At 52.8% G+C, this 25,203-nt stretch overlaps 1 protein-coding gene across 2 annotated transcripts in view; it reads left to right on the forward strand.

Moving 5' to 3' along the window:
• ASTN2 (astrotactin 2) overlaps positions 1-25,203 on the forward strand; it is a 319,207-nt gene that overhangs the window by 93,416 nt on the left and 200,588 nt on the right. For both annotated transcript variants that reach the window (XM_048325211.1, XM_048325212.1), the window contains exons 4-6: positions 3,408-3,557; positions 10,488-10,595; positions 23,944-24,090. In XM_048325211.1, coding sequence (XP_048181168.1) covers positions 3,408-3,557; positions 10,488-10,595; positions 23,944-24,090 — 405 coding nt within the window. The remainder of the gene's footprint in view (positions 1-3,407; positions 3,558-10,487; positions 10,596-23,943; positions 24,091-25,203) is intronic.

A 25,203-nucleotide genomic window follows, 5' to 3' on the forward strand; every position in this document is an offset into this window, starting at 1 on the left:
GGGCACTGCTGATGTGGCTGTGTCGTGCCGGGGAGGGGAGCAGCATGTGGGTGCTGTGGAGGTGCCAGGAGCAGCTGGCTGAGCCCGTGTGTGACACAGGCAGCCCACGGGGGCTTGCAGGGGTGTGTAGATTAGAATAGTTCAGTTGGACGTGATCTACAAGGATCATCTAATCTGACCGCCTGACCGATTCATGGCTGGCCTGTAGTTAAAGCAAGTTATTAAGGCCACTGTCTACCCCACAGTAGTGCTTCTTCTCATCCTTTTCTGACCACTTAAAACCTCCGAGGGCTGCTGTGGGAAGGCCCAGATGGCAGTTTTGTTTGCAGTGGACTGTCTCTCGTGGATGCGCTGAACAGCCCAGCAAGTGCTGTCTCATTCTGTTATGGTGCAGTGGTCTCTTCTCTCTCCCTTTTGGCACTGCTGGCAGTGCATGAAGGGCTCTCCCTTCATCCTTCACCCCTCATGCTCACACAGTTGAAGCTCTGCTGTCTTTCATTTGTCACTGAGGGTTTTCTCTGTGCTGTCCACCCATGCCAAACTCTGCCTGCTGAGATCATGTCAACAAGGGTCTTTTCTCATTTCTCATTTTCCCCACTTTCTCTTTTTTTTTTCTTTTTCCTTCCCTTCCCTTCCCTTCCCTTCCCTTCCCTTCCCTTCCCTTCCCTTCCCTTCCCTTCCCTTCCCTTCCCTTCCCTTCCCTTCCCTTCCCTTCCCTTCCCTTCCCTTCCCTTCCCTTCCCTTCCCTTCCCTTCCCTTCCCTTCCCTTCCCTTCCCTTCCCTTCCCTTCCCTTCCCTTCCCTTCCCTTCCCTTCCCTTCCCTTTTTTTTTTTTTTTCTTTTTTCCCCCTGCTTTACTTTTCTCTCATCCCTCCTGCTTCCCTTTCCCATTTCCTTTCTCCAAACCCCTGAGCTCAGGGGCACAGAGAAGCCAACAATGTGCTGGCACACCTGAGCTGTGCAGAGCAGTGAGATGCACCAGCTCCTTGCTCCCAATTCCTGCAGTATTTGCAGCATCATCCCGAACAGCCTGTGGCCAAGGGACCCCCCTTCCTCCCCACTGCCCCCCTCTTGGCGCTTGCTCCACTGACAGGTGCGGGAGCAGCTGCCGTGGGATGGCTGTGCCAGCGTGGTGGCCAGATGGGTACAATCACCACGGTCCCATCAGCCAAGCAGGGGCCATGAGCCTGCTGTGACCTCGCTGCTCGCTGCAGGCATGGTCCCCTCCTCCTCCTCCTCCTCCCTCTGTGTTCTCCTCCTGGCCTTCTTTCGGTAAATAAGCCTCAGCCATGCGAGCCACTCCAGAGCTCCCTGCTCCACCTCCACGAGTCCTGTATCACACAGCCCCGAGGTCTGGATAACTCTCCATCTGTTCAGGGGAGGCCCTGCCACACGTGCTCCCAGGCGAGGGAGCTGCGGGGTCGGGCTTCCCCCTGCGAACACGGCAGCAGGAGGCTGAGCCACCCCGGTGCTGCCACAGCATCCTTCCCTGGCACCTCGGGTGGGATGTGTGCTGTGGGGATGGGACTGGATGCTCTTTGGAGACCTTTCCCTGCTCTGGATATATTTTTTCTTCACATGATGCTGCCTGCTGGGGCATCTGACACTGCAGGATTCAGCTGCACCTGCTGTAAACGTCGGGGGCTTTGGGGAGCTCTGTCTTTGATCTGTGGTTCCAGGGGGAGCCTGGTACTGGAAAATTCAAAGGCGTAACACAGCTGGTCCCTTAGCTCCCTCCCTTTCTGGAGCTTTCCTGAAGTGGTTCCCACTGTTGGTGCTGAGCTCAGGCAGTGGGTTTGACCCGTGTTTCTCTGTTGCCTGGTGTGGCTGGATGGATGGATGCTCTCCCTCTGTCTCGCAGTACGGCGGTGCTGGGTTGTGGGATCCTTTCCTGAGCCCTCCTGATCTGCTCTCTGGTTCTCCCTCTCCCAATGGCCCCGGCAGATTTCAGATCCATCTCTGGAGCCCAGAGGGGTAGGAAAGCACCCTGGGGAGGCTGAGGACATCACCTCATCACCTGTGGGATTTAGGGAGAAGGGAGGGGACCTGCTCCATGGCCTGGTGTGGCACTGGGTGCTCAGGGCTCTCTGCTGCCTGCAGCATGGCTGGATGTTGGGCAGTCTGCTGCAGACTCCGTGTTTAGGTGAAATCCTTGCCTAGAATTGCAAATCCTCATCCTGCACGGCCAGCTTCTGTTCCAGCTGAACTCTAAATTCCCTGCACCACACTGGGAAGGGAATTGGTGTCTGTGGTGCAGAGCAGTTCTGTACCCTGAGCTTGCTGGGTGCCTGAGGAGCATTGTGCACGTCTGATGTCTCTGGATCCAGGAGCTGCGGGGTGCTACACCAGCCCATAGTTCCTGGCAGCCTGGGAGCTCCAGGGTGCTCACTTATCCCTTCTGCAAGTGGGTATGGGGTGGCTGTAGGACCTGGGATCCCTGCCATCTCCACACAGCCATGCTGCAGGCAGGGAGAGCTTCTGTAGCACCTTGAGGAGACTTTGTGACTCCGGAAATGGACATAGGACAGAGGTTATGTTCTGCTAATGGGTTTATTTAAGGAGCTGACAGAGGCCGAACCAGTGTTGCACCTGGGAGACCTCCATGTCCTGCAGGACGGGCCTTTTGATCCCAAATCTCATCTTTGCTTTTTGTGGGTGGTTTCATGGTTTCCTGGTACTGCCCCTTGTGCAGGTGGGTAGGGAGCTTCATCGGAAGTTCTGGGAGAATTTTGTGGCGTTACAGAATTGAGGGTGTGTGAGAGCAAGGAGAGGAGTTGCTTAAATATCAGCATGATGTGGCACATGCCGTGGGGCATTGCAGGAAGTTTTTTCCTGACCTCAGGTGCTGCATCCAAGCACGTGAGTGCAGCCTCTGGGAGACCCCAAGGAATCCTGCTGCTGCTCAGAGCATTCCTGGGCCAGCTGCACTTTGCCTGACTCCCACCCCAGCCTTCCCATCCTTCCATAAGCCCAAACTCACCTGTTGGGGAGTTCCTGCTGCCCTAAAAGACTGCCAAGGTTTGGGTTCAATTCTGAGCTTCTGGTGTAGAGTTAAACCCGACCCAAAGCCAGCTCGGTGCCCTGTTGTATGATTTGAACCTTTCAGGCTGTAACTTGGGTAAGGACATGATGCTTTCAAGAGCACATGGGGGAGAGGCAAGGAATAATCCAAAATGCTGGAAAGCAGGGTAGAAAAGGCAATTTCTGTAAACTCGTAATTTTCTAGTTTCTGTGGCTTTGGTACGATCAGAAAAGTGCTGGATGGGTCCCTGGGTGACCCCGGAGGGTGTTAGCAGAGCTCCTGCCCCAGGACTCGACTCCGGCTTACACAAGGAAAGGATTTTATGGGCAGCGGGGACACGGTGGCCCAGCTCTTTTCTAACCACAGCCCCTCTGCTGGTGTTGCAGCTCCCGAGGTGACGCAGGAGACGGTGGAGTCCCTGATGCAGAAGTTCAAGGAGAGCTTCCGCACCAACACGCCCATCGAGATTGGGCAGCTGCAGCCCGCGCTGCGCAGCACCTCCGTGGGCAGACGGAAACGCCGCAGCCGGCCCCGAGGTAGGTGGCCATGGCCAGAGGAGCTTGGCTGGGGAGGAAGGTGGGAGCCTCCTCACCCTCGCTGCTGGGCGTGGGGACACCAGAGCTCCTCTGTGGTGGGGTGAGAGAGGGACAAACCCCATGCAGCATCCTCTGGGTGGTCTGGTGGAGGTGCCCGTGAGTTGTGTCACATCGCGTCCCCTCCAAGGGATTCTGCTGCAAGCCCAGAGTCCCTGTCAGCTGCCCCAGCTAGCTGAGGTGGGAGTGAATCACAGTTTCGTGTCAAGTTTTCATTTCATGAAGGGGTGAAATTCATTTTGGCTGTAACTCACATCACTGGAACCTCTCTTCTTTCCGCTTTCCCAGTGCTTAGGGGCTTTAGGAGCTACACAGAGGGTGGGAGCAGCATTCATGGATCTAAAGGCTGTACCACACTAAAAGCTGTGCCAAGGGTTTGGGTCCAGATTTCCATCTGTGGAGGAGGCGGAGACATCAGATCCCTTCAGGGATGATGGGGATGAAGGTCCCTTGGCCATGATCTGCCCAGTGCACTGAGGGTCTTTGTGTCAGCTCTGGGAGCTGGGAAGGAAATGCTTTTCTTTCTGTTTACTGTTGGGTTTTGTTTTTCATTTATTTATGAGTCTGAAATGTGATCTTTTATTCCTGATACATTTTCCTGTGATACAGGCCTGGAGAGGACTTTTTTTTATTATAGCTCTGCCCATAAATTATTTACTCAGTGTGAAGGAAATGTTCTGACTCTTTAACTGGTTTAAATTATTTGGTTTGTTTTCTAGTAGTTATTCAAATATATGTCTCTGGATTTTAGTGTGGGTGTGGGTGCTCTGGGGTCCATGGGGACTGTCAGGGAAAGTTTCCCTGATTCCCTGCACCAGCCTCATTTTTTTTGGGCTTGTTTTTATTTCATTTTTGAACTGCCTGAAGGTAAGAGGCTTTTTGGTCACTAATGGAACAAGTCAGTTAATCCTTGCAGCTGAGCTTCGGAGGAGACACAGTGCCCAGCTGCAGGCAGAGCCTCTGGCTGTGTGGGAGCACAGCATGGCCCCGAGCCAGCCCAGCCTGTCCCCAGTCTCTGGAGACATCCCCACCCCATTTCCCACCTCCCCAGGATTCCTCTGCATGTTAGTGACCACGGGAACAGTCAGTGAATATCAGGACAAGAGCACCCTTGGTCTCTCTCCATCTCTCCCCACTGGTTTCCTCAGTACGAGAACATGAGATTGCTTTGTACCCAGTGAGCAATGAGGAGCCCGAGGTAGAATGTACCCTGAGGGCTTCAGGAGGGGACTCTGACTCCCAGTGTCCCCAGCCACAGGCATCCCTCACCACCACACCCTAAAAAAGAGATTTCAAGCTCTCAGTGGTCAGAAATCCCCAAAAAGCCAGGCAGTCCCAACATCTCCAGTGGAGACCTCGCTCCCCACAGCCCCATCCCACCCATCCTCTTTTCCTCTTAATTTGTCTTTTTTGCTTGTAGAGGTGGTGGCTGGGCGCTGCTGCTGAGCTGATCCATGCCTTTCCCTGCCCATTCCCTGGCCTCTCCTGTGCCAGAGGTTTTGTTTTCACAGCCTGTGGTTACCTGTGCCGCTGGCAGGCGAGTGGCTGGAGTGCGAACAGCCCTCCAAGGTAAAGAATGATACCACAACTCAGGATGTTTACATTTTCCATCCAATTGCAAACATAAACTCTTTGCCTCATTAATCCATTGCAATCCACAAGACTTTTTTTTCCTCCCCCTAAATGAAATTGTCCATTTGGGATACATTCATTTCCTCCTAACAGCCGCGTGACAGTTCCGCTGATGGAGTTTGCATCCAACTTTGTTTCTGGGTAGTGACAAGTCAGCCTGATGGATGCATGTGTGTAATTATTTTCTTGTGGTTTGATTTAATTAATGTTTAACCTCATCAAAGCCCTACAGCTGGAGTGCTGTCCCTGCAGGAACTGTACACAGCAGAAGGATTTCCTCCTCTTCGGAAAGGCTCCGAAAGGGTTTCCGAGTGCTACTCCTTCAGAAGGGTGGGATAAAGCATCCAAGCCAGAGAACAACCCAACCCCCAGTCCAAGGGAAACAAATCTGGGATAAACTTTGCCTTGCTTCGCTTCCCTGCTCTGAGTGTGCTTAAGCTGCTGCCCATTGCTCCTCATTAAATCTGATTCTGCCCTGAGTGTTTCCAGCAGCGCTGGGAAAGGTGCTGTTCTCCCAGGTAGATTGACTTTAAAAAAACCCACCAAACCACAGCACCCTCTCTATTTACTGTGCCATATAACTTTATTTCGTCTAATGCCTCTTTCATACAACCTTTCTCCCTAAGCACTTCTATGGAGTGAAGCACATTCAGAGCTTATAAATAATTGAGGGAGAGCGAGGATGGAGAGAGCCGAATGTGGGAGGGGTGGGCTGGAAGGAAGAGGTCTCTGCTGGGGGCTGGCAGCACCGGAGGGAAGGATGTTGCATTCCAGAGTGTTTATTGATCCTGAAATGCAGCCCCGGAGCATCCCAACCTGGCTGCCCCAGAACCGGGCAGCGATGCCCCGGGGAGAGGCAGCGGAGCAGGGACTGAGGGTGTGGCTTTGGCTGATGGACCATCCTGTGTGCCCAGCCCTGGGGCTGGGAGGTGGCCTCGGGGGTGGCCGGTGTGCGCAGAGAGGGGGTCTGGTGCCCTCTCCTGGGGCAGGGCTTTAAAAACACTCTGGATTTGGGAAGAAATAACCCATAATGGTCCTTCCCCTGAGACAGGATGTGCTGTTCATCGGGCTGTGCTGCTTACTGGGGCTGCGGTTCCCGTGGTTTGGAGGTCTTGGCTGTGCCCTGAGTTACCCAAATCTCCCTGAGGGAGGAGAGCTGAGGCTCAGCTGGGCTCATCCATGGTCCCTGCTTTTGCCAGGACACCTCTGCTTCCACCTTGCCCTGTCTGACTGTCCTGTGGTACCTGTGGAGCATTTTGCTGGTGAGGCTTTTCTGGGGTTCACCTGGGACCTTTCACTGCACCCAAGTCAAAACATCACGTCCAGCTCTTTGAGCTGGTCCTTGGTGAAATAAAACCCTTCAGGCTGTGCAAGGGCTGCTGTCTGGGATCAGCATGGTCCCAGTTTTTCACAGTGGAGCTGTCACCTGGTTGTTGCACCGCCTGCACTGGTGGGGTGTTCTGGGTAGAGACAGAAGGAAAAGGGAGATCACTGAGGAGGAAGAGTTTTCCTCAGGTGAAGCCAGTATGTGTGAACATACCCCTGCCACAAGGCACTTAGTTTTAAAGGGCATTTTATCTTTATTCTGTTTGTTTGTTGTTGGCTTGGTTTTTTTTGGGGAGGGGGAGGTTGACTGGGTAAGTTTCAGAAGAAAATGTTTGTGTATTGTTTTTCTTCCTCCTTAAATCTGCATCTAATTTACCTTTCTCTGACCACATTTGGGTTGGTTTTTTTTCAGTTGTCTGGTGCTCTTCTTGGGGTTAAATTAATTAAACTGAAAATTTCCATTTAGCTAATTGCATTGCCCTGCCAGCTCTTAGTGTATGGACCTCGCTGCTGTGCTGGGGAGGGCATTCCTCATCCAGTTTTTACTGGGAAGCCTGGGAGCAGAGGGGCTTGCTGAACACCCAGCAGGCAGCATTGCCTGGGGTGAGTGAGCATGGAGTGGGGTGAACCCAACATGGTCGATGAGGGAAATGGTGGATCTTGAATTCTGTGATATGTACACGTGTTTGCCTTTTTCTGGAGGAAAAAGATGCAGAAAATCCTTTTTCCATTGATAGTGGCTGCAGGGCAGAGGGATGCACAAAGATGTCACCCAAGGTGGCACTGCTGGGGACAAAACCAAGCTCCCACTTCTATTATAACATCCAACTTGGAGGGATTAAGTGTCTGAGGTCAGCTGGGCCTCAGATAGGAGTTATCCAAATAGCTGCTGTCACTTATTTCTTTATTTTAACTCTGTTTTGATTCCTTTTACATCTATAGTTCTTTCCTTGAGATATTCTGTGACCTTCTGGCTTCGGGGAAAGGATTAAAAATGTCATGTTTGCTTTTTATTTCCTCTGTAATGACAAAAACCTCACTTTTAAAAACATACACATGGCTTCAGCTGACAAAAAGTCTTTGGGGATAAATCTGATTCCTGAATTTTATTTCTTTATCCCCACTCAGCATTAGCGGGACCATCTTTAATTGCACAATAACGAGGTGTTTGCCTTGGCACCCCGCCTTGCTCCCCACTAAATTAATGCTGCACTCGGAACAAGCGCCCTACCCTGGCGCCTGGCTGAGCTGAGATCTATTTGAAGGGATTAACGAGCTTGTAAATCTGCAAACAGGATTAGAAACAAGAGCATCTTCCTTGAGCTCCCCTTCCCTGCCTGCCTCCTGCCCCACTGCCTGGCGAACGAGCTGGGCAGAAGATGGGGGGTGAGGAAGAGGAGCTCTGTTTTTCTCCGGTCTCAAAAGCAGGAGTAAACTGGGTGTAAAGAGGGTGTACGTCCCCGTGGGAGCTGCTGGAGAGAGTTGCCAGTGCATTACAGGTACCCAGCTCTGAGAAGCTGCTGTTCCCCTGTTCTCTGCCTTTTAAGCATCTTATTCCAATTTGTAACCGATTGCAGTGATTAGGATCTTTTTGTTTCCTGATACTTGGTGGTTTTCTCCCTGTTTCTGGAGAAAAGGGAATGCTGACCAGGCAGGACTGCTTGTCTTTAGCTGGGTGCTGTCCTTGTTCATCAGTAATTGCACATGGGTGCTCTCTGCCGTGAGTGTCCTTGGCCCCATCGTGATTATCGTCAGCCCCATGCCCTGGTGAGCAGCCTGTGACCAAGACTGGTTATGGATCCGGAAGAGGAGGCATCTCCCCACTTGTAAATGTCTCACTGGGCTGATTTGATCAGATTTTGGGGCCAGTTAAACATGAGATCAGGTTCATGGCAGGATTACTTGAGGATTAGTGTCCCTGCGTCCTCCAGGTTGCTTCAGCTGGGCCCTAAGATCCTCAGCACCACCACCAAGATGTGCTCCATCATCCTGGATGGCACGAAGGTGTAAAAGCACATCCCTGGCAGCTATGTGTGTGCCCCAGGCTGGTGTTTCCCGGCCAACCTCTGGCACTGCATGTTGGGTCAGAGGAGACGTTTCCGCTGCGGGCGGGGGACCTGCGCTGGGTCTCACAACTCCTGTATTTATACATCCTGCTCAGTGCTGGGTAATCAGAAAATGCAATATCGCTGTCACCAGCTCTCTGAAGACATCCAGCCTGAGTAATTTAACATGTCAGCTCCATCCATCACGGAGACGCAGCCGGCACACAAACGCGGAGCGGCCGGAGGGGGCTGGGCCGGTGGCTGGCGGAGCAGCTGCTGCCTGTGCCAGCTGCCTGGTCACCTCAGTGGGCTCTGACAGCACAGAGAGCGCCACATCGCTGCCTCTGTCCACCCCAGCCATCTGCCTGTGCAAAAGGGGCCAGCTCTGGTGCGTGGGAAGGTGACAGAGGGACGTGCCGTGTCCTACCTGCACAGGCAGCGTCCAGGTCCCTCTGCCGGGCAGGGGCGAGGGCTGTGCTGGGCTCTCAGGAGTGGGGGGACCCTCCCACAGCTGGTGTCTGTCCCCCAGCCCCGGCCACTGCGGCAGCCCCTGCTCAGTGAGAAGGGGATGTGCAGCAGGGCTGCAGCCCTGGCTGGTTGCCCAAGGGCCTGCCTTAGAAGCCCAGGTTAATTAAGATTTTCCTCACTCTTGCAAATAAGCCTTACTGGCCTTACCACTCTGCTGTGCCTTTCAAACCCCTTGGTGTGGGTGCATCATGGCACTGGATGTTTTTTGTGGTGTTTGTGGCTGAGGAGGGGCTGATGGTGGGTTATGGTTTGGGGTCTTTAAACCCTCCAGCCCCGCTGTCCAAGCACTGAATGCTGCTGTGTGCAAGCACTGACCCTTCCTGCTGCTTCCAGGAGCAAAGGAGCCGGCAGGGCCTCTTCCTGCCCCGCTGCTGAGACTGCCCTGGAGGGCACTGCTCGGCCAGGTCAGGGCATGGCCAGGGCAGGAGCCACGTGCCGAGCTCCTGGCGTCCCGCTGGCTCCTGCCAGCCACCTCTCATCACTGTGATTAAGGATTTCAGAGGGCAGAAGGCACCGCTCATTTTCTGTTCTTCTGCCAAGAAATGGGGAAATTGTGCTTCTGCCTAGAATAAAAGATTTTTTAAAAACAGTAAAATATTTTAATGGCAGTTTAAAGGGCCACTGTCAACCCCCAGAGGCCTCTTTGCTTTAAGCTCTGCAAAGATTGAAGGACTTCTGCCAATTAGAGTCTGTGGTGCCTTTTAAGCATCCATCGCTCCTTGGTGGGTCTGGGGAGGAAGCCAGCTGGGTTCCTGCTGCATCCCACACCGTATCCAGAGAGGAGGAGGCCGGGTGAGCCACGGGCCAGCCCTGCTCCTGTCCGTCCTGACCGCTGCAGGGTTGTGCTGCTGGCTGTCACAGCAAGCTGGGGGAGCAGATGGGCCAAACTGGGTGCTGAGGGGCAGCAAAGACCCTCAGGTGGGTCCTGGGTGCCTCCCAAGTGCTGTATTCCCCCTGTACCACTTGTCCTTGCTGGGTTTGCTTTGAAGCAAATGCCTAAAATTCACTGCATTTCACCGTGTAGGTGTCCTTGGGGAGAGCAGCTGCCATGCTCGGGAGTTTTCTTTGTAAGTCCCTTGAAATACATTTGTGTTTTTATTTCTGAGGGTAAGAAAGCGTTTTCTTACATCCACATCACTATAGGCACTGTAGGGTCTTGATTTTTGATGAAACCATGAATGGTAAAAGTTCCTGCTCACTACTGGTGACCCCAAGCAAAGAACCTTAGCAAGGAGTGGGGGTTGCTGGCCCGATCCTGAGCTCTGCTGAGGAGCTCCTGGCTCCACCTGCTCCTGAGCATCCCAGCTGCCAGGGCTGATTTTTTCCTCTCTATTGCCTGCAGGTGGGATCGGGTTTGGACGTGCCAAAGGCAACTCTGGCTCCGAGGCAGACGATGAAACCCAGCTCACCTTCTACACGGAGCAGTATCGGAGCCGGAGGCGAAGCAAAGGTACGAAAGGACGCTGTGACTGCACACTGGTGTCGGAGGAAAGGAAATGGCTGAGCGCCTTGACTGTCCCCATGGGTGGTGGTGTCCAATACTGCCCAAGTCTAAAGGACAGCCACACCAGTCTGTGGCGGTAAGGACATCCCAAGATGTGCTGTTTGTGTCCTGCAGCACCATGCAGGAGCCATAAATCCCATTTCCCAGCGTTGTTGCTGAGGTTCTGGGTTTCTTTGATGGTTTCTAATATCAGTTAGCCTCCACATGCCCTGGCACTTCCCCAAAGCTGCACCAGCAGGGAGTGATTGTGTCTGTCATCGTCCTGGCACCAGCGCAGCTGTCAGGGATGGTTACCTTGGCAATTCCTTGCTCCAGACTCCTGTTTTCTGCCCTTTATTTCCCATGCAAAGCATCCGTTGGATGAAAGTTTCCCGGCCTTCCTCTTGGCACAAAGGCAATTAAAAGGAACAAATTCAAAATGAGGGTTGGGGCAGGGATTTGTAGACCCAAGCCCCTTCAGGCTCTTTTGTGAGTTAGAGAAGCTGAGAAACTGAAATATCATCTGCAGTTTGAAATGAGTGTCCTCATTTCCTCTGGTCACATCACGCCGGATCGGTTTTGCTTGGGACTCTCAGCCCGAGCTGTTTGGTGGAGGAGAGGACGAGTTTTGCTGCTGCTGCTGCTGCTACTGGGTTTGAAAAATCACTGTCGGGAAATAACTCCGTTGGGAAGCAATTTAAAAATTGCACAGTGGGTCTGCTCCCTCCATTTGTTTTGTGCACGAAGCCGGGCCTCGGCAGAGCGCAGCAGCCAGATAGATGCTGGTGCCCACCGCAGCAGCACACAGCCCCATTTGTTTCCATGATGAGCCATTCCCATAAATGCTTCCAGTGCGTTTATTTGAATGTGAAATCACCTCAACACCTCTGATCAGCTTGGTGGTTGCACATGGGAATAAACTCACGCATGCACAGGGGTGTGCTGCAGTTGTTCCTGCCCAAAGGCTGGGCCTTCAATTTTACATGTTTGGGTGGGGTTTTTTTTCTTTCCTTTTTTGGTTTTAGAACCAAAAAAAATCATCTCTGTGTTTAAAATGAGCTTTTGATGAACAGGATGAGAGGATTCATGACTTACTTACCTGTTGCAGTACAAACGTTCAGGGGAAAATGATAGAATCAGAATCCCAGAACGGTTTGGGTTTGAAGGGACCTTAAGGCTCGCCTCGTTCCACCCCCTGCCATGGGCAGGGACACCTTCCACTGTCCCAGGTTGCTCCAAGCCCTGTCCAACCTGGCCTTGGACTCTTCCAGGGATGGGGCAGCCACAGCTTCTCTGGGCAACCTGAGCCAGGGCCTGCCCACCCTCACAGCCGAGAATTTCTTTCCAATATTCTTCCTAACCCTGCCCTCTGTCAGTTTGAAGCCATTCCGCCTTGTCCTGTCATTCCATGCCCTTCTCCAAAGTCCCTCTCCAGCTCTGTTCAGGTACTGGAAGGCTGCAGTTTGGTCACCCCTAAGCCTTCTCCAGGCTGAGCAATCCCAACTCTCTGAGCTTTTCCTCGTAGGAAAGGCGTTCCATCCCTCTGATCATCTTCGCGCCTGTGTGACAGAAGGAAGGAATTGGTTGTGTTGCAAACAGGGACAAAAGAAACTGTCCCAAAACACTGCTGGTGCAGGGATCAAATGTCCCAAGTGCTGGAGCAGCTTTTTCAGTGACTTATTCAGGGATACTGGGCAGGGTGTGACAGCACTTGGGTACTTTGGAAAAGTCACTGAAGTTTGGGGGTTTTCAGCTTTCACCAGGGAGAGGGGTGATAGGGCACAGGGAAGGTATGGAAAACTGTGTTTTAATGAGAGGCAGATAAATCTTTGCAAGGCTGCCTTGATGCCATTCCCCTTGAGGTCAAGTGCTCTGTCAGTCTCTTGAAAAAAGCTCATACTGGATGCCGGGTACAAAGATATTTTTATTGACATCTGTGTTGGTTTTTGGTTGTTGGTTTAAGCTTCCTTGTAGGGCAAGTATAAAGGAACGGATGAATGGGAAGAATTCCTTTCTTTCCCTGTGAATAAGCTGTTGTTCACCTGGGCAGCTTTGATGGCTGGGTTTGAAGGGAACACAGGAGGCAGAGCTGCCTCGCGCCATCGCACAGGGCTGGCTGTTAGATCTGCCTCAGTGTTTGAGCAATGCTGTGAGAACCTGGTTTGTTCGTGTTCACTGGGGGCTAACTGAGGGAATTGTCTTGCATAAAGTCCCCATTGTACTTCCCCTCCTGTCTAGATAAATTTGGCCATCGCTGCATCCTTGAAAGGAATTTTCCATTATCCTTTCATTGACTCTCCTCTCCCTCATGGAAGCAAAGCAGTAGCGTAGTGGGAAGTCGTAGTTCCAAACTCATAATTACAAGTTCAGCCAAGATCCATAATTGGACAGGATCGTAACTCTAATAGAGAAGGATGTGTCGTCAGATACAGTTAATTCTTACAGAGATGTTCCCCTATCGATTGCACCAGGCTTGCGTGTCGTTGCAGGTGCCTTCAGATAGTTATCAGGTCCAAGGAGAGGGATTCCTTGGGGTTTCTCTCCTCAGATAAGATTTTGCAGGATTGAGCCTAATTATTTGTACTGTCAAGGCATTGATCCCAGACGATGAGATGGGAAGTTTCCACTTAGGAGGTGTGCAGGTCTGCTTTCCTCTGAGCTTGGTTAGTGGCCTCCTGTGTCTCCTGGAGAAGGAGGACAGCAGGTTCTGTAGTGCTTTGGCAAGGTATGTTAGAGAGACATTTGCACAGGACAGTACTGAGCAAGGGAGAGCTTGTTCTGCTTGCTCAGGAGCAGCAAACCCACTGGTACCTGGTTTTCAGGGCAGGAATGCATGGAAAAGTAAGAGACAGCACCTTTTGTGGTCCCAGCACGCTGCACCACTCACATTCCCAGCTTCTAGGTCTGTGGGATGCCCTTACGCTGATGTTACTGTGTCTTTGGAAAGTCTCCAGAGAAATTATAGGGGAGTAGAGTGTGAGGAGTAAAGCAGAGATCTTCCTGTGGAATCTTGGTCCTTGCTGTTGGGCTCAGCCTCATCTCTGGGATTTGAGCTGGGAGAGGCACTGCTGGCTTATGCCAAGAAGTACTCTGTTCATACCCAAATCTTCAGTGAGACATCCCTTCTCTTCGCCACAGTCCCCTGCCTGTGCTCACACCCTCCACTTCTCTTTGATGGATCAGTGTGAGCTCTGCTCCAGTGGCATGCAGTCTCAAGGGAGCTGGAATCGGGACTGCTTTTCCAAGCAAAACAAGTCCTGAGAGAGGCTGTCAGGCTGTGCACAACTCTGTGCTCAGAGGCTGGAGGGACCCTCAGCTGGGGCCAGGGATGGCTGGTTTGCTCCTTCCTGCTCACCCTCAGCACTGACTCGAGGATTTCCAGAAATCAGAATTTCTTGCAACCTGTTTGCGACAGGTTTGCGCACTCCAAGGCTCTGCTTGCTGTGGGGGCTGGCTCTCCCCTTTCCCATTCCCCTGGGAGTACCAGGAAATGTGGGCAGCTCCTTGCATGCTGCCTGTGGTGCACAGATGGCTCTTGTCTCCAGGGCTGTCGGTCATCACACCTTCCACCAGCGCTGAAGTCTCTGTGAGAGAGAACCTGTCAGTGTTGTAAAGATGTGAATCCACATCCCCCGCTGGCCATCAGGGCGATATCAAAGCTTTGATGCTTAGTTCCTGTCTCTGGAGCAGGGTGGGATGTGTTCAGTTGGATCCTACTCTGAGTTTGAGAGGAAAATATTAGTAGCAAAAATCCCCCTAAACCAAGGAGGCAGAGCCCTGTGCACAAACCCCACTCCTGCTCCATCCCTCTTGCTCTGGGGTGAGGTTTGCCTTGTGCCCAGCAAAATACATTCAGCTCCAGGTCTGACTGTGCAGCCCCGAGTTCCCCTGGTCACTGGCAGCACCTGCCCGATGGTGAGATCAAACAGTGAAAGATGTGGGGGGAAGAAGCAGCACTTTAACTCCAAGGCTGTATCAGGCTCCCTGCCCATCTCATTAAGGATTCCATGAGTATAATGAGCCCCTCCTTGCTGGAGGGAAGGCACAAGCGAGGCTCCTGCACCTCCCTGTGCTTTCTCAGACCACAGAGCAGCTGCTCTGTAACATAGAAATGTGCAGCAGATGCTGTTCAGCTTCCTGGGTTGGGGGAAACTGAGGGAGGGAAAGTGATGGTGTCATATGGGGACCCTCCGAGGGGCTGAGCCTTGCCAAGCCCATTTGTCTTGGAGACCCACAGACCCTCTGCCCTCCCTTGCACCCTAGTCATTGTCTGAGCCTTTGGGACCTACTGGAAGCCCCTGTATCCGAGCCCCTGGGACCTGCCAGGAGGTCCCCATGAGTGCTGACAAACCCCAGAGTGTGGGGCTGGTGTCGCTCCCCTATCAAGCAGAGATCAGGTACCGAGCTGCTGGAAACCCAGACACAAAGCAGAGCAGGGGCTGCAAAGGCAGAGGGCTGCTTTTGTTCTTGTGATGGTTGAGATGTGCTGGAGGGCACCCTGTGCAGTGTCCACCCACCCAGGGTGTCCCATGGACTGTCCTCAGCTGCCTGCTGCTCCTCAAGCTGTCTCTGGTATCTGCTTTAGCTCGAGCTGCACCACCCTGAGCCTGCTGCCCCACACTTGGGTCTGGGATCGCTTCACCCCTCCTGGCATCACCTGTTAAAAGAGGAAGGGGGGAAATACCCCACTCTGTTTTCATGCACAGCTGTTGTTCAAACTCCCCAGCACCCCAGGGAAGGGAGGGCATGGCTTTGGGATGTTCCTCGGCTGAGGTCTCTGTGAACAAGGCACCTGGCTGTTTCCATAGCACGCGGTGATGGGTTTGACAAATTAGCAGAGTTCAATTATGTACCTTGGATTGGTGTCAGCCCCGTGTGCGTGTGTGCTGGGCTGGCTGGCGGAGCCTTCTGAGGGCTGTTAGAGAAATGAGAAGCTGAGCTTTGATCTGCCTCTGTATTTGGTGTTTAAAACAAGGCCTTTTATAAGGCAATATTAGGTATTCGGAGTCTGCTACATATGAGGAAGCTTTGCTTTGATCCTCTCCCATCTCCAGAGGCATCTGGCGCTTATTATTTCATGGGCAACTAAATGAAGTGCAGAATGAAATTTGGGTACTGCTTTCTTTGCTGGTGCCTCTGGCCTCGCTGGAGCTGAGTGAATGCTGCAGGCAGGGCGTCCCCCCCAACTCTTCCATACTCCTCAGGGAATTGCCCCCCTGCTCTGCCTTAGGCTTGATTCGCCTTCAGACTGGGGGAGATGCAGTTGGGAATCAAGTGGGAAACAAAAGGTGATAAAGCAAACATGTCAATTTGGGCTGCTTCCAGTGGCAGGAAGGAAGAATGGGTCTGTCTGTGTCTGGTGCGGTCTGTCTGTGTCTGGTGCTGTCTGTCTGTACGTGGGGTACTGCTCCTTTCCTGACAGCCCTGTGTCCATCCCCTCCTTGTGTGGTCAGCCCACGGCACAGACAGGTTGGGATTCCTTAAGAGGGGACACAGAGCCCTTAGGATTCCTCAGGATGGGACACAGAGCCATCAGAATTCCTCAGGAAAGGACAGAGAGTCATTAGGATTCCTCAGGAAAGGACACAGAGCTGCTCCCTGTGGGGACAGACGGACAAGTCAGTCTGGGTGGTGCACACCCAGCTGCTTCATGGCATGTGGAGCTGTGCTGTTCTTTGTGAGGCCAGGAAAGAACAGCCCAGAGGGGACACCCCGGCTCCCATGCGACCTGCAGATCCTCACATCTCAGGGATGAGGTGCCTTCACGATACAGATGTTGTCTTTACGCCCCAGAGCACCAAGGTGCCTCCCTCCAGGGTGCACCCCAGCAGCACAGCCATGCTCACACTGTGATGCCCAGGGCAGTGTGGCAGTGGGGGATGCTGCTAATTCCCAACCATTCCCTGCTCTCTGTCATGGATGCTGCTTTTCCAGAGAGCAAACAAACGTGGTGCTTTTGCCTGATGGCTTGTTTTGCCTGCAGAGCAATGAGGCACTGCAACAGCACATGAAACCCATTCGGAGTCCCTCTCCGTCCCTGCTGGACTCCGGCTGTGCAGGGAAGCTGGGCTGGGGTTGCTCCAGCTGCCTCTTTGCTCCCTGAATCGCTGGTGGCTGTAGGTGGGGGGTGTACTCATGCTCCTGCCTGTGCCAGGGGTACTGAGCTGCTGGAAGCTGGAGCTGGGCAGCACAAGGGTCTGCAGGGAAAGTGGTGGTGGAGCTGCGGTGGCCGCAAGCTCTTTAAGTTCCCCGGACTGCGCTGGAGATAAAAGCTTTTACATCTGTTCCTGGAGGCAGTGCGGGTCTTCCTATTTATTTATTTATTTTCCGATTGTATCTGATACAGCCTCAGCGAGTAATTGAGTGTTTGAGAGTGAAAAATTATCTCTCCGGCTTGGCCCTTATCTTGACAGCAAAGCAGCACTTTTAATTTAATTTTGTTCAGAGCATGTGGGTAACAAATTTCACTAATCGCTCTGCTGTCGCCCTCCGCATGGTAACGAGCCTCTTGTTTCCCAGGAAGCAGAACATAAACACGGAGCTGGATGCAGGCAGGAGGAGGGCGAGGGTTGGTGCCGGTTGGAAAATGAAGATGCGTTTCGTTGTGGATTCCTGTGGCACGATGGATTTGTCTCCTGGCTGGAGCAGGAAAGGAGGCAGAGGGTGGTGGATGTCACATTTGTTCCTGTGTGATGCTTGGCTGGGGGGGAAACTGAGGCACGGAGGGATGTGCTCCAAGCCTGGGGAGCTGTTGCAGAGCAGAGATTTGTATTCTCATCCTGTTCTGTCAGTTTGCATCTGTTCCAAAAATAATGGATGGAGGGAAAAGATGGTTTGGGACTTTTTTTTTTGGTTTTTTTTTGATACAGCACCCCAGTTCCTCAATCCCAGCTCTGCCTGCAGGGAGACAGTGTGACAATGGGCAGTGTGGTGAAGGTCCAGCCAGGATGAGCAACTTGAGTCCTTGGGCATCTCTTGCCACCAGCCCCTGGGACATCTCCTGCCAGGTCCTGAGCCCTCCCCGGCAGCCTGGCCTCTGTCACTGCTCTCTGCTGGTTTCTAAAATCAATTCATCTGTCTGACCAGCCCTCCAGTCGCTGAGTACAATCCTCCCTGGGCTGTGACTCAACACAAACTATTTCATAGATAATGATTACTTTTTTTTTCCTTTTTCCTGTAGGAATAATGTTTTTGCTACACTGTATTGAAAATTGCTTCTCCTTAAAAGGAAGCCTTCCACTCAGATTTGCCTTTGTGCTTGTATATTGTAAAATTGGGACTCATTGGGAGTGTAGAACAAAAAAAGATCAGGACTTAATTCCAGGAGAAGTGCTTTCATTGATTTTCATGAAAGAAAATTCCAGTGCAGGCAATATCTACCTTTAAATATGTAACTGTTTCTTTAATGTGATTTTATCTCAACCAATTCAGCACCGAGAACATGAAAGCAAAACTGACTTCATTGATTTTAATTGTCCCTGCCCAGAGAAATGCAAAAAAATGTGACAGTGCCCGGAGAGCAAATTGGGTTTGCACAAATTCTTCTCCCCTTTGCTGTGCCAGGGGAGGTCTAAGATACGTGGGCAGGAGAATCTGCCTGGTGGTGATGGGGCTGGTGGATCAGCATCTCAGCCTGTGCCACTTTGGTCATTTTCCCCCCTCTCCTCAGCTCCTCATTCCTTGCCCGCCCAGCCTTCAAGGCTTTACCTTTCCCCCCTTCCTCCTCTTGGTTGGAATTTGCCTGCTGCAGGCACAATGTCTCAGAGCGAAGGGGGAGCACCAGCAGCAGCTGTATAATTAGGCAGCAAATACATTTATTCAGTACATAAGGCTTTATAACTCCAGGAGCACCTTAAGAGCCGAGGCTCGGGCTGCTGGAGGAGCACAAGAGCTCACTGGGACACACAGGAGCTCAGCCAATGAGCCCTTGACCTTGCTATGGGGTCCAGCAGCCCAACCCCAACCTGCCCACAGTGCCCATGCCACCCCTTGGCATCCTCCTCCCCCCGACCCCCACCCCAGGGCTGCCTTTTCTGCAGCTCCCTGTGCTGTACTGGAGGATGTCTCGGCTAATTGCTAGAGGATAATTCATAAATGTTAATAGTATTAATCTGATTCAGCATGTGCTTAGCAAGGTCTAATCCTCTATAAATCCAGAAGTGACTGATCGCACCCTTCTGCTGCACAGCGTGGCTGCCTTTCCTCCTCCTTTCCCCCATCCCTTCCTCTGTGCACCCTCTGCCTCCTTGGAGCGTCTCCTCGGGAGTCTCCCCGAACACAGGGGAAGCAGAGCTGCCACTTCATGGCTGATCCACACCCTGCTGACTCTGGGATGAGGCTGGAGACTGCCCCGTGCACAAGCCCTGACTCAGATCTGGGCTGTAGCTGTGGGCACCTTCATTTGGGATTTGTCCAGGACTGCAATGGAGAAGATGCCTCAGGAAGAGGCTGGGGCCAGGTGTGGTGTAGAGCGTGTGTGATGAAACACCTGCCTGTGCTCTCACCCCCTGCTGGGGGGCTCACTGCACCCACATCCGTCCCCTTTAGGAGGAGCTGGCTCTGGGGCTGGGTACTGCATGAAGGCTTAGTGGGGTCATGGTGCGGGAGAGCTGTGTCTGGCTCGAAGGAGGATCTGCCATCCCATCCCATCCCATCCCATCCCATCCCATCCCATCCCATCCCATCCCATCCCATCCCATCCCATCCCATCCCATCCCGCTGAGGAAGGGGAGGCTGCAGGGCACAGGGGACACAGGCAGTGCTGCTCCCCGTGCAGGGGTGCTCCATGTCCAGAGCCGCCTGCCAACACCGCTGCTCATCTTAATTGGCATTTGCTTTGATTGGACATGATCTGCTCCTCGTAAAACACCTTGAGATGTGTCTGTGTGTGAGGCTGTCCTGGAAACGCTGCTCTATGCTGTTAATGAACCTCTGCTGGAACATAACAACGGATCATTAGGAGCCCGATTCCTCTGACACGGCAGCAACACCGGCGTGCTCCGGGAGCATTCTGGGGGTGTGAGCTGGGCTGGGGTGGGCTGGCTGTGCCCGGGGGTGCTGCTGTGCCCGGGGGTGCTGCTGTCCCCGGGTGCTGCTGTCCCCAGGGTGGGCTGGCTGTCCCCAGGGTGGGCTGGCTGACCCCAGGGTAGGCTGGCTGTCCCCGGGGGTGCTGCTGTCCCCGGGTGCTGCTGTCCCGAGGGTGGGCTGGCTGTGCCCGGGTGCTGCTGTCCCCAGGGTGCTGCTGTCCCCAGGGTGGGCTGGCTGTCCCCGGGTGCTGCTGTCCCCGGGTGCTGCTGTCCCCAGGGTGGGCTGGCTGTCCCCAGGGTGGGCTGGCTGTCCCCGGGTGCTGCTGTCCCCAGGGTGGGCTGGCTGTGCCCGGATGCTGGGCGCTCCGCACGCCGCTCAGCACGGCGGGGGTTGCTAAGCACTTGCAGCACTCGCTGTTCTCCCGCTCGCCTTCCCCAGCCCTGTCTTCCCCGGGTGCTGGGAATACATTTCCATATCCGAGTGGCCACGGAACGTTCCGTGTGATGCTATTATCTCCCGGGGGGCGGGGAAGATTGCAAAGCACTTGGCGTTTAACACCCACATATGGTTAACACCACGGGCTGTGTGCTGATAAAGAGGGGGTAATTAAAGTTTATTTTTTTTTATAGACTAATCTCCCAAGCATGTATTTATGAGCCTGATTTAGAAACAGCATATTACCGAGAACACGGGATATTTGTGTTGCTCGTAAATCCATACGTGTTCTGAACACACCTTTTTTTTTTTTTTCTTCTTCTCCCCCCCTAAATTTAGGGACTACTGCCAATATTAAAAAGAATTGAGCCCAGAGTTTTGTTGGGCTTCTCCCCCCCTCCTTGTCTTTTGGGCAGGCAAAGGAAAGTGTACAAAGCAGTGAGTAATTAAATGCACAAGGAAATGATATTTCAAAGGAGACACGATGTGTTTGGAGGGGCTGTTTGCTGAGTGTTTCCACCAGTGGCTTTGAATTTATCTTCATCTTGCAGCAGGTGCAAAATCTTTAGGGGAATGTGGTGCTTTGCAAGTGGTTTCTGACAAGGACCCACATTCTCACCATGATAATTTGCACTGGGATTTGAGAAGCGACAAAAAAAATCCTGGATGGGGAAGGTGGTGGTGGCCAGAGTCCTTCTGAGCACAGTGCTGGGCACTCCTCTTCTTTTCCAGTCTAATTAAGCCACCCTTGGATCACTAGCAGGGGGTATCTCAGGTGTGGTTCTGCCCTGAAATGGAGCAGTTTGTCTTTCCTTTCTGCCTCTCTCTCCTGGGATTCTGTGGGCTGTGGGGAGAAGTTACTTCTCTCTGTTTGGATAGAAGTAATTTATTCTCACTTTTCATCCTGGTGGTGTGCCCAGCCCAGTCCTTGGGTGCAGAGGTGGGAATCCCCATGGTCCATGTTTTTCCCTCCAAAACTGCCTGGGTGAGCACTTGGACATCCACTCACTTTGTTGTAACCACTCAAAACACTACAGAAACTTCTTTGATTAAAAATATAGAGAGGTCATAGTAATGTATGATGCATTTATTAGGGGAGTGAGATCTGGGGAGTGAGTTTGGTCTTAGTCATGCCTGGTCACCATCTGGGCTTTTTGGACCCCACAAGACCCAAACCAGGGCTTCTGTTGGGTGCTGGGGCTCTCAGCCATCCATAAATGTCTTGTATTCCCCACCCAGCTTCCTCCTCTTGGTAAAGGACGTTGATAGCTTGTTTGGTGCACCTGGATTTTCAAATATGCTCTTCAAACACTTCCTGAAAGCCTGGAGATGACAAGAAGAGGAGGGAAAGCACAGGCTTAGCCAGGTCAAGCTCTCATGTGTGGCACTGGGTTTGTTTGGGGCTGCTTGAGCTACCGAGCTGGGTTTGGATCCCCTCCCTGTGCTGAAGAAGGAAGGGATCAGTTTGTCTCACCTCTGGACCAGGGGTCAGCCCTGGTGCACCTGCTGAGGTGGGTTTGGTTAGCAGGGCCTTGCTGAAAATACATTTGCTTGTGGTTTTAAAGGCTTGGAGTGAAGCTGATTATCTCCAGACAGGTGTTTAAATGCAGCACAGAGTGCTGGAGCATCAGTGGTCTGAAGAGCAGGGAAAGAGATGGAAAACAAAAGCCCTGTCCCTCTCTTTAAATGCTTTTCCAGCAGTCTCCCTTTAAACCTGGCAGCAAACTGGTCGTGAGCAATAAAGAGCTGAGCTGGAAATCCAATTTCTGCTCAAGCAGAAGCCCCCTTGTTTTGGTTCAGTTGGTCAGAACCAAACGTCAGGCGCTTCTAGAGGTCAGTGATTAGCAGTGATGGAAATGAGAGAGTGCAGGAGGGAAGGGAGTTACAGGAGACTTGGAGCAATTGTCCCTTTCCTTGAGCAGCCAAGCTCAGACTCGTGGAACTGTAAAAGGCTTTTTGCTGTTCCAAGCCCCTGTGCTGCTCTCCTCTGAGTCACGGGGGGAGAAGAAGCCACGTGGACCAATGGGGATGTGAAATCCTAATTCCTCCAGCTCCACTCTGGCTGCAGTTTGGTGAAAGCTGCCATCATACCTGGGATTCAGGCTCTTTGTGAAAAGGGGATAATACTTGTCTCACTCATAAGGGATTTATGATTTAATGTTTGCAAAGCACTTTAAGACTCTGGATTGAAAGGTGATTTATAATGGTGAAATCCAGCGTTGTCTGGTCCATTGTATACTTGATTTCGTCCACTTATCCTGATGGGGGCTTTCTTCCTTGCTTCTTTTCCCCCTTTTTTCTCTTTTTTGCATTCGTGTCATAACTTCAAGCCAAGCAGGGGTTGTGGCAGGCACAATATGCCCAGCAAGAGGAGGATTTTGCCTCCCTTGGAGGTGCTAACTTATGCTGATGATATGAATAAAGATTGGAAAGGAAAAAAAGAGGATTGCGAGGTGAGGGGCACAGGGGATTGGCAAAAAATCTGTGAAATAGGAGTGGGAAGGCTGTTTAGATGATCCATGCATAAGGAAAGGAGAAGATGCTTTATTAATCAGTTTACTTGTTCCTGTTGGTCTCAGTGATGGGGGTATTTTCCAGCAGATCAGCCACTTCAGATCCTGGTTGGAGCATCCCCTGTGCAGGCTCCAACCTGGGGATGCTCTGGTGGGGCTTGGTGCCCTGCCTGGCGAGGACAGGTTGTGCTGAGCAGGAGGCACATCATCCCTGCCCCGGCACCAGCACCTCCAGCAGCAGCTTTAGGCAACTTGCAGGGTGTGCAAGTGCTAACTTGGATCCATTTCCCATCCAGTTTTCAAACTGATGCTTTTTAAATCTCACTTTGCTGATGAAGTCTGGGGGGCAAGCAGGGAGAGGCTGCATTGGCTTCCAAAAATCGAGATGTCCTCACCTGAACCCTGGGCAGGGCTGTGGTCAGCTCTGCTGGCAGCTGGGTCATCTCAGCCTGCACCAGAATGGGCTGTACAGCTTCTGGGTTCATTGCTGGGCTGTGCCCTCTCCTTGTCATGGACACTCTCCAAGAGGTGCATCCCAAACCCTGGAGGAGGAACCCGCTGCCTTGCGGGGTGTCTGTTGTTGTCTCGGAGCAAAGCGGGGTGCTGGCACCAGGTGTTGGGTGAGGGGGCCGTGGGGGATGCAGTGCAGTCAGAGCAGCAGCGGGGCAGCCCCCAGCTCCAGTGGGATCAGCGGTGCCTCAAGGATGCAGGCTCCAGGGCTGCTCCTTGCTTGGGCAGCGGAGACCTGTTGATGGGGTTGTGGTGGCCTAGGACAGTTCTTGGTCATCTCCATCGGTAGAGGGGGACTCATTTGGACACCTGATATTCCCCGTCTGCACCCAGCAAGAGCAGGCGAGTCTTCTGGGGCAGCCAGGCCTCTCTGGATGACTCTGCGTTGCACAGCTTCACTCCATTCCCTATGAAACTTGGGGATGCTGTCCCACCCAGCTGCAGCTGATGGTGATTCAGCCATCCCAACGCTGTCCTGCTCCACGAGGGTTTCACAGGGGGTTGCCAAGCCAACCAGTGTTGACAAGAAGTGATGGTGGTTTCAGCAGGGGAGTACAGCAGGTGTGGTGAGTGATTCCAGGGAGGAGAAGTTCCCAGGGAGAGGGTCTGTACAGGCCTTTGAGCAGGTTTTCTCCCTCCTCTAGCAAAATGAAGCCCCGTGCCCAGCAAGCTGTGATGAGAGTCATGGGGTGTGCAGACTCCTGCTGAGCTGCCATCCCTGTTTCCAATGCCTTCCTTCCCCGTGCTGGGGCTCTCCCACCTCTGCTGAGAAAGCCCTGGGTGCAGCTTTACCTTTTGGCCACCCACCTGCCCCTCTGTGTGCCTTGCAGGTTCCATGAAGAGCCCCGTGAACAAGACAGCGCTGACCCTGATCGCGGTCAGCTCCTGCGTCCTGGCTGTGGTCTGCGGCTCCCAGCTGTCCTGCCCTCTGACCGTCAAGGTGACGCTCCACGTCCCTGAGCACTTCATTGCTGATGGTAAGAGCCTCCTGCTGCCCCTCCGGGTGTGTTTGGGACATCCCTCTCTTTGGGAATGCTCCAGCTGTGTTTGACTGCGGGGATCTCCCTTTCCAGAAGCACAGCTGCGAGCCTGAGGCCAAAATCTCAATCATGTCAATTAATATTATCGTTGTTGTCATTGGTGCTAATTGTGTCTGATGGATATTTCTGTTCTCCTCCAAGCTCGTCAAGGAGCCCTGGGAGCTGCACAGACAGGCCTCCTGCTGTCCTGCAGCAGCAGAGCTGCTCATCCCAGCCCTTGCAGCAGCACAGAGGGAAATTGCTGGGGTTTGAGCAAAGGCAGAGATGCTTTGAAAAATTAGATGAGTGCTGCTGTCACTATTTATTGCTTTCTCCAACTGGGCTCCTTGCATTTGTTGTGTTTCACTGACCTTTTCTTTATAATGTGCAGTGAGCGTCGAGTGCAAGTTTTCAGTAACATGAGGGCAAATTTCATTTTCTTCCAGCAGACAGGACCCATTACTCAGTCAGTTCCAATTCCTCAGCTCCTGTGCTCGTCTCACTGCTTGGGGCACGCAGAGGGGCACTTCCTCTCTGCCAGAAACATGCTGCATGCAGCCAGTGCATCACCAGCTGCTGGGGTGTCCTGGTGCAGCCAACTCTGGGGCAGCCCCTGCTTTGGGAGCTTTGGAGTGAAGGGCAGCTCTTGGGGGATTAATATTTTGGGGAGGGGGAGATGGTTAAAGAGACACAGCGGGATGAGAGCTGCAGGAGGTGGTGGAGAGGGGCTGAAATCATCACCCCACGGCAGAGTCACCAGTGTGTTTGAAGAAGGATTAGCCGTGCTAAGAGTGATCTCTGGGTAGCTGGGCTATACCAGTGATCACAGCTTGGCCCTTGTAGGAAAGAGGAGGAGAGCATCTACTTTGTGTTTACACATTGGAGGAACTGAACATCGGTGGAGACATGAAGATAACATCAAGGTGTGGATGCCACATCACTGGAAGTGTTCAAGGCCAGTTTGGATGGAGCTCTGAGCAGCCTGGGCTGGTGGAAGGTGTCCCTGCCCGTGGCAGACGGATGGAACAAGAGGTTGTTTAAGGTCCCTTCCAAGCCAAACCATTCTGTGAT

The sequence above is a fragment of the Corvus hawaiiensis genome, chromosome 21 (genome assembly GCF_020740725.1).
Source record: "Corvus hawaiiensis isolate bCorHaw1 chromosome 21, bCorHaw1.pri.cur, whole genome shotgun sequence".
Classification (NCBI taxonomy): domain Eukaryota; kingdom Metazoa; phylum Chordata; class Aves; order Passeriformes; family Corvidae; genus Corvus; species Corvus hawaiiensis.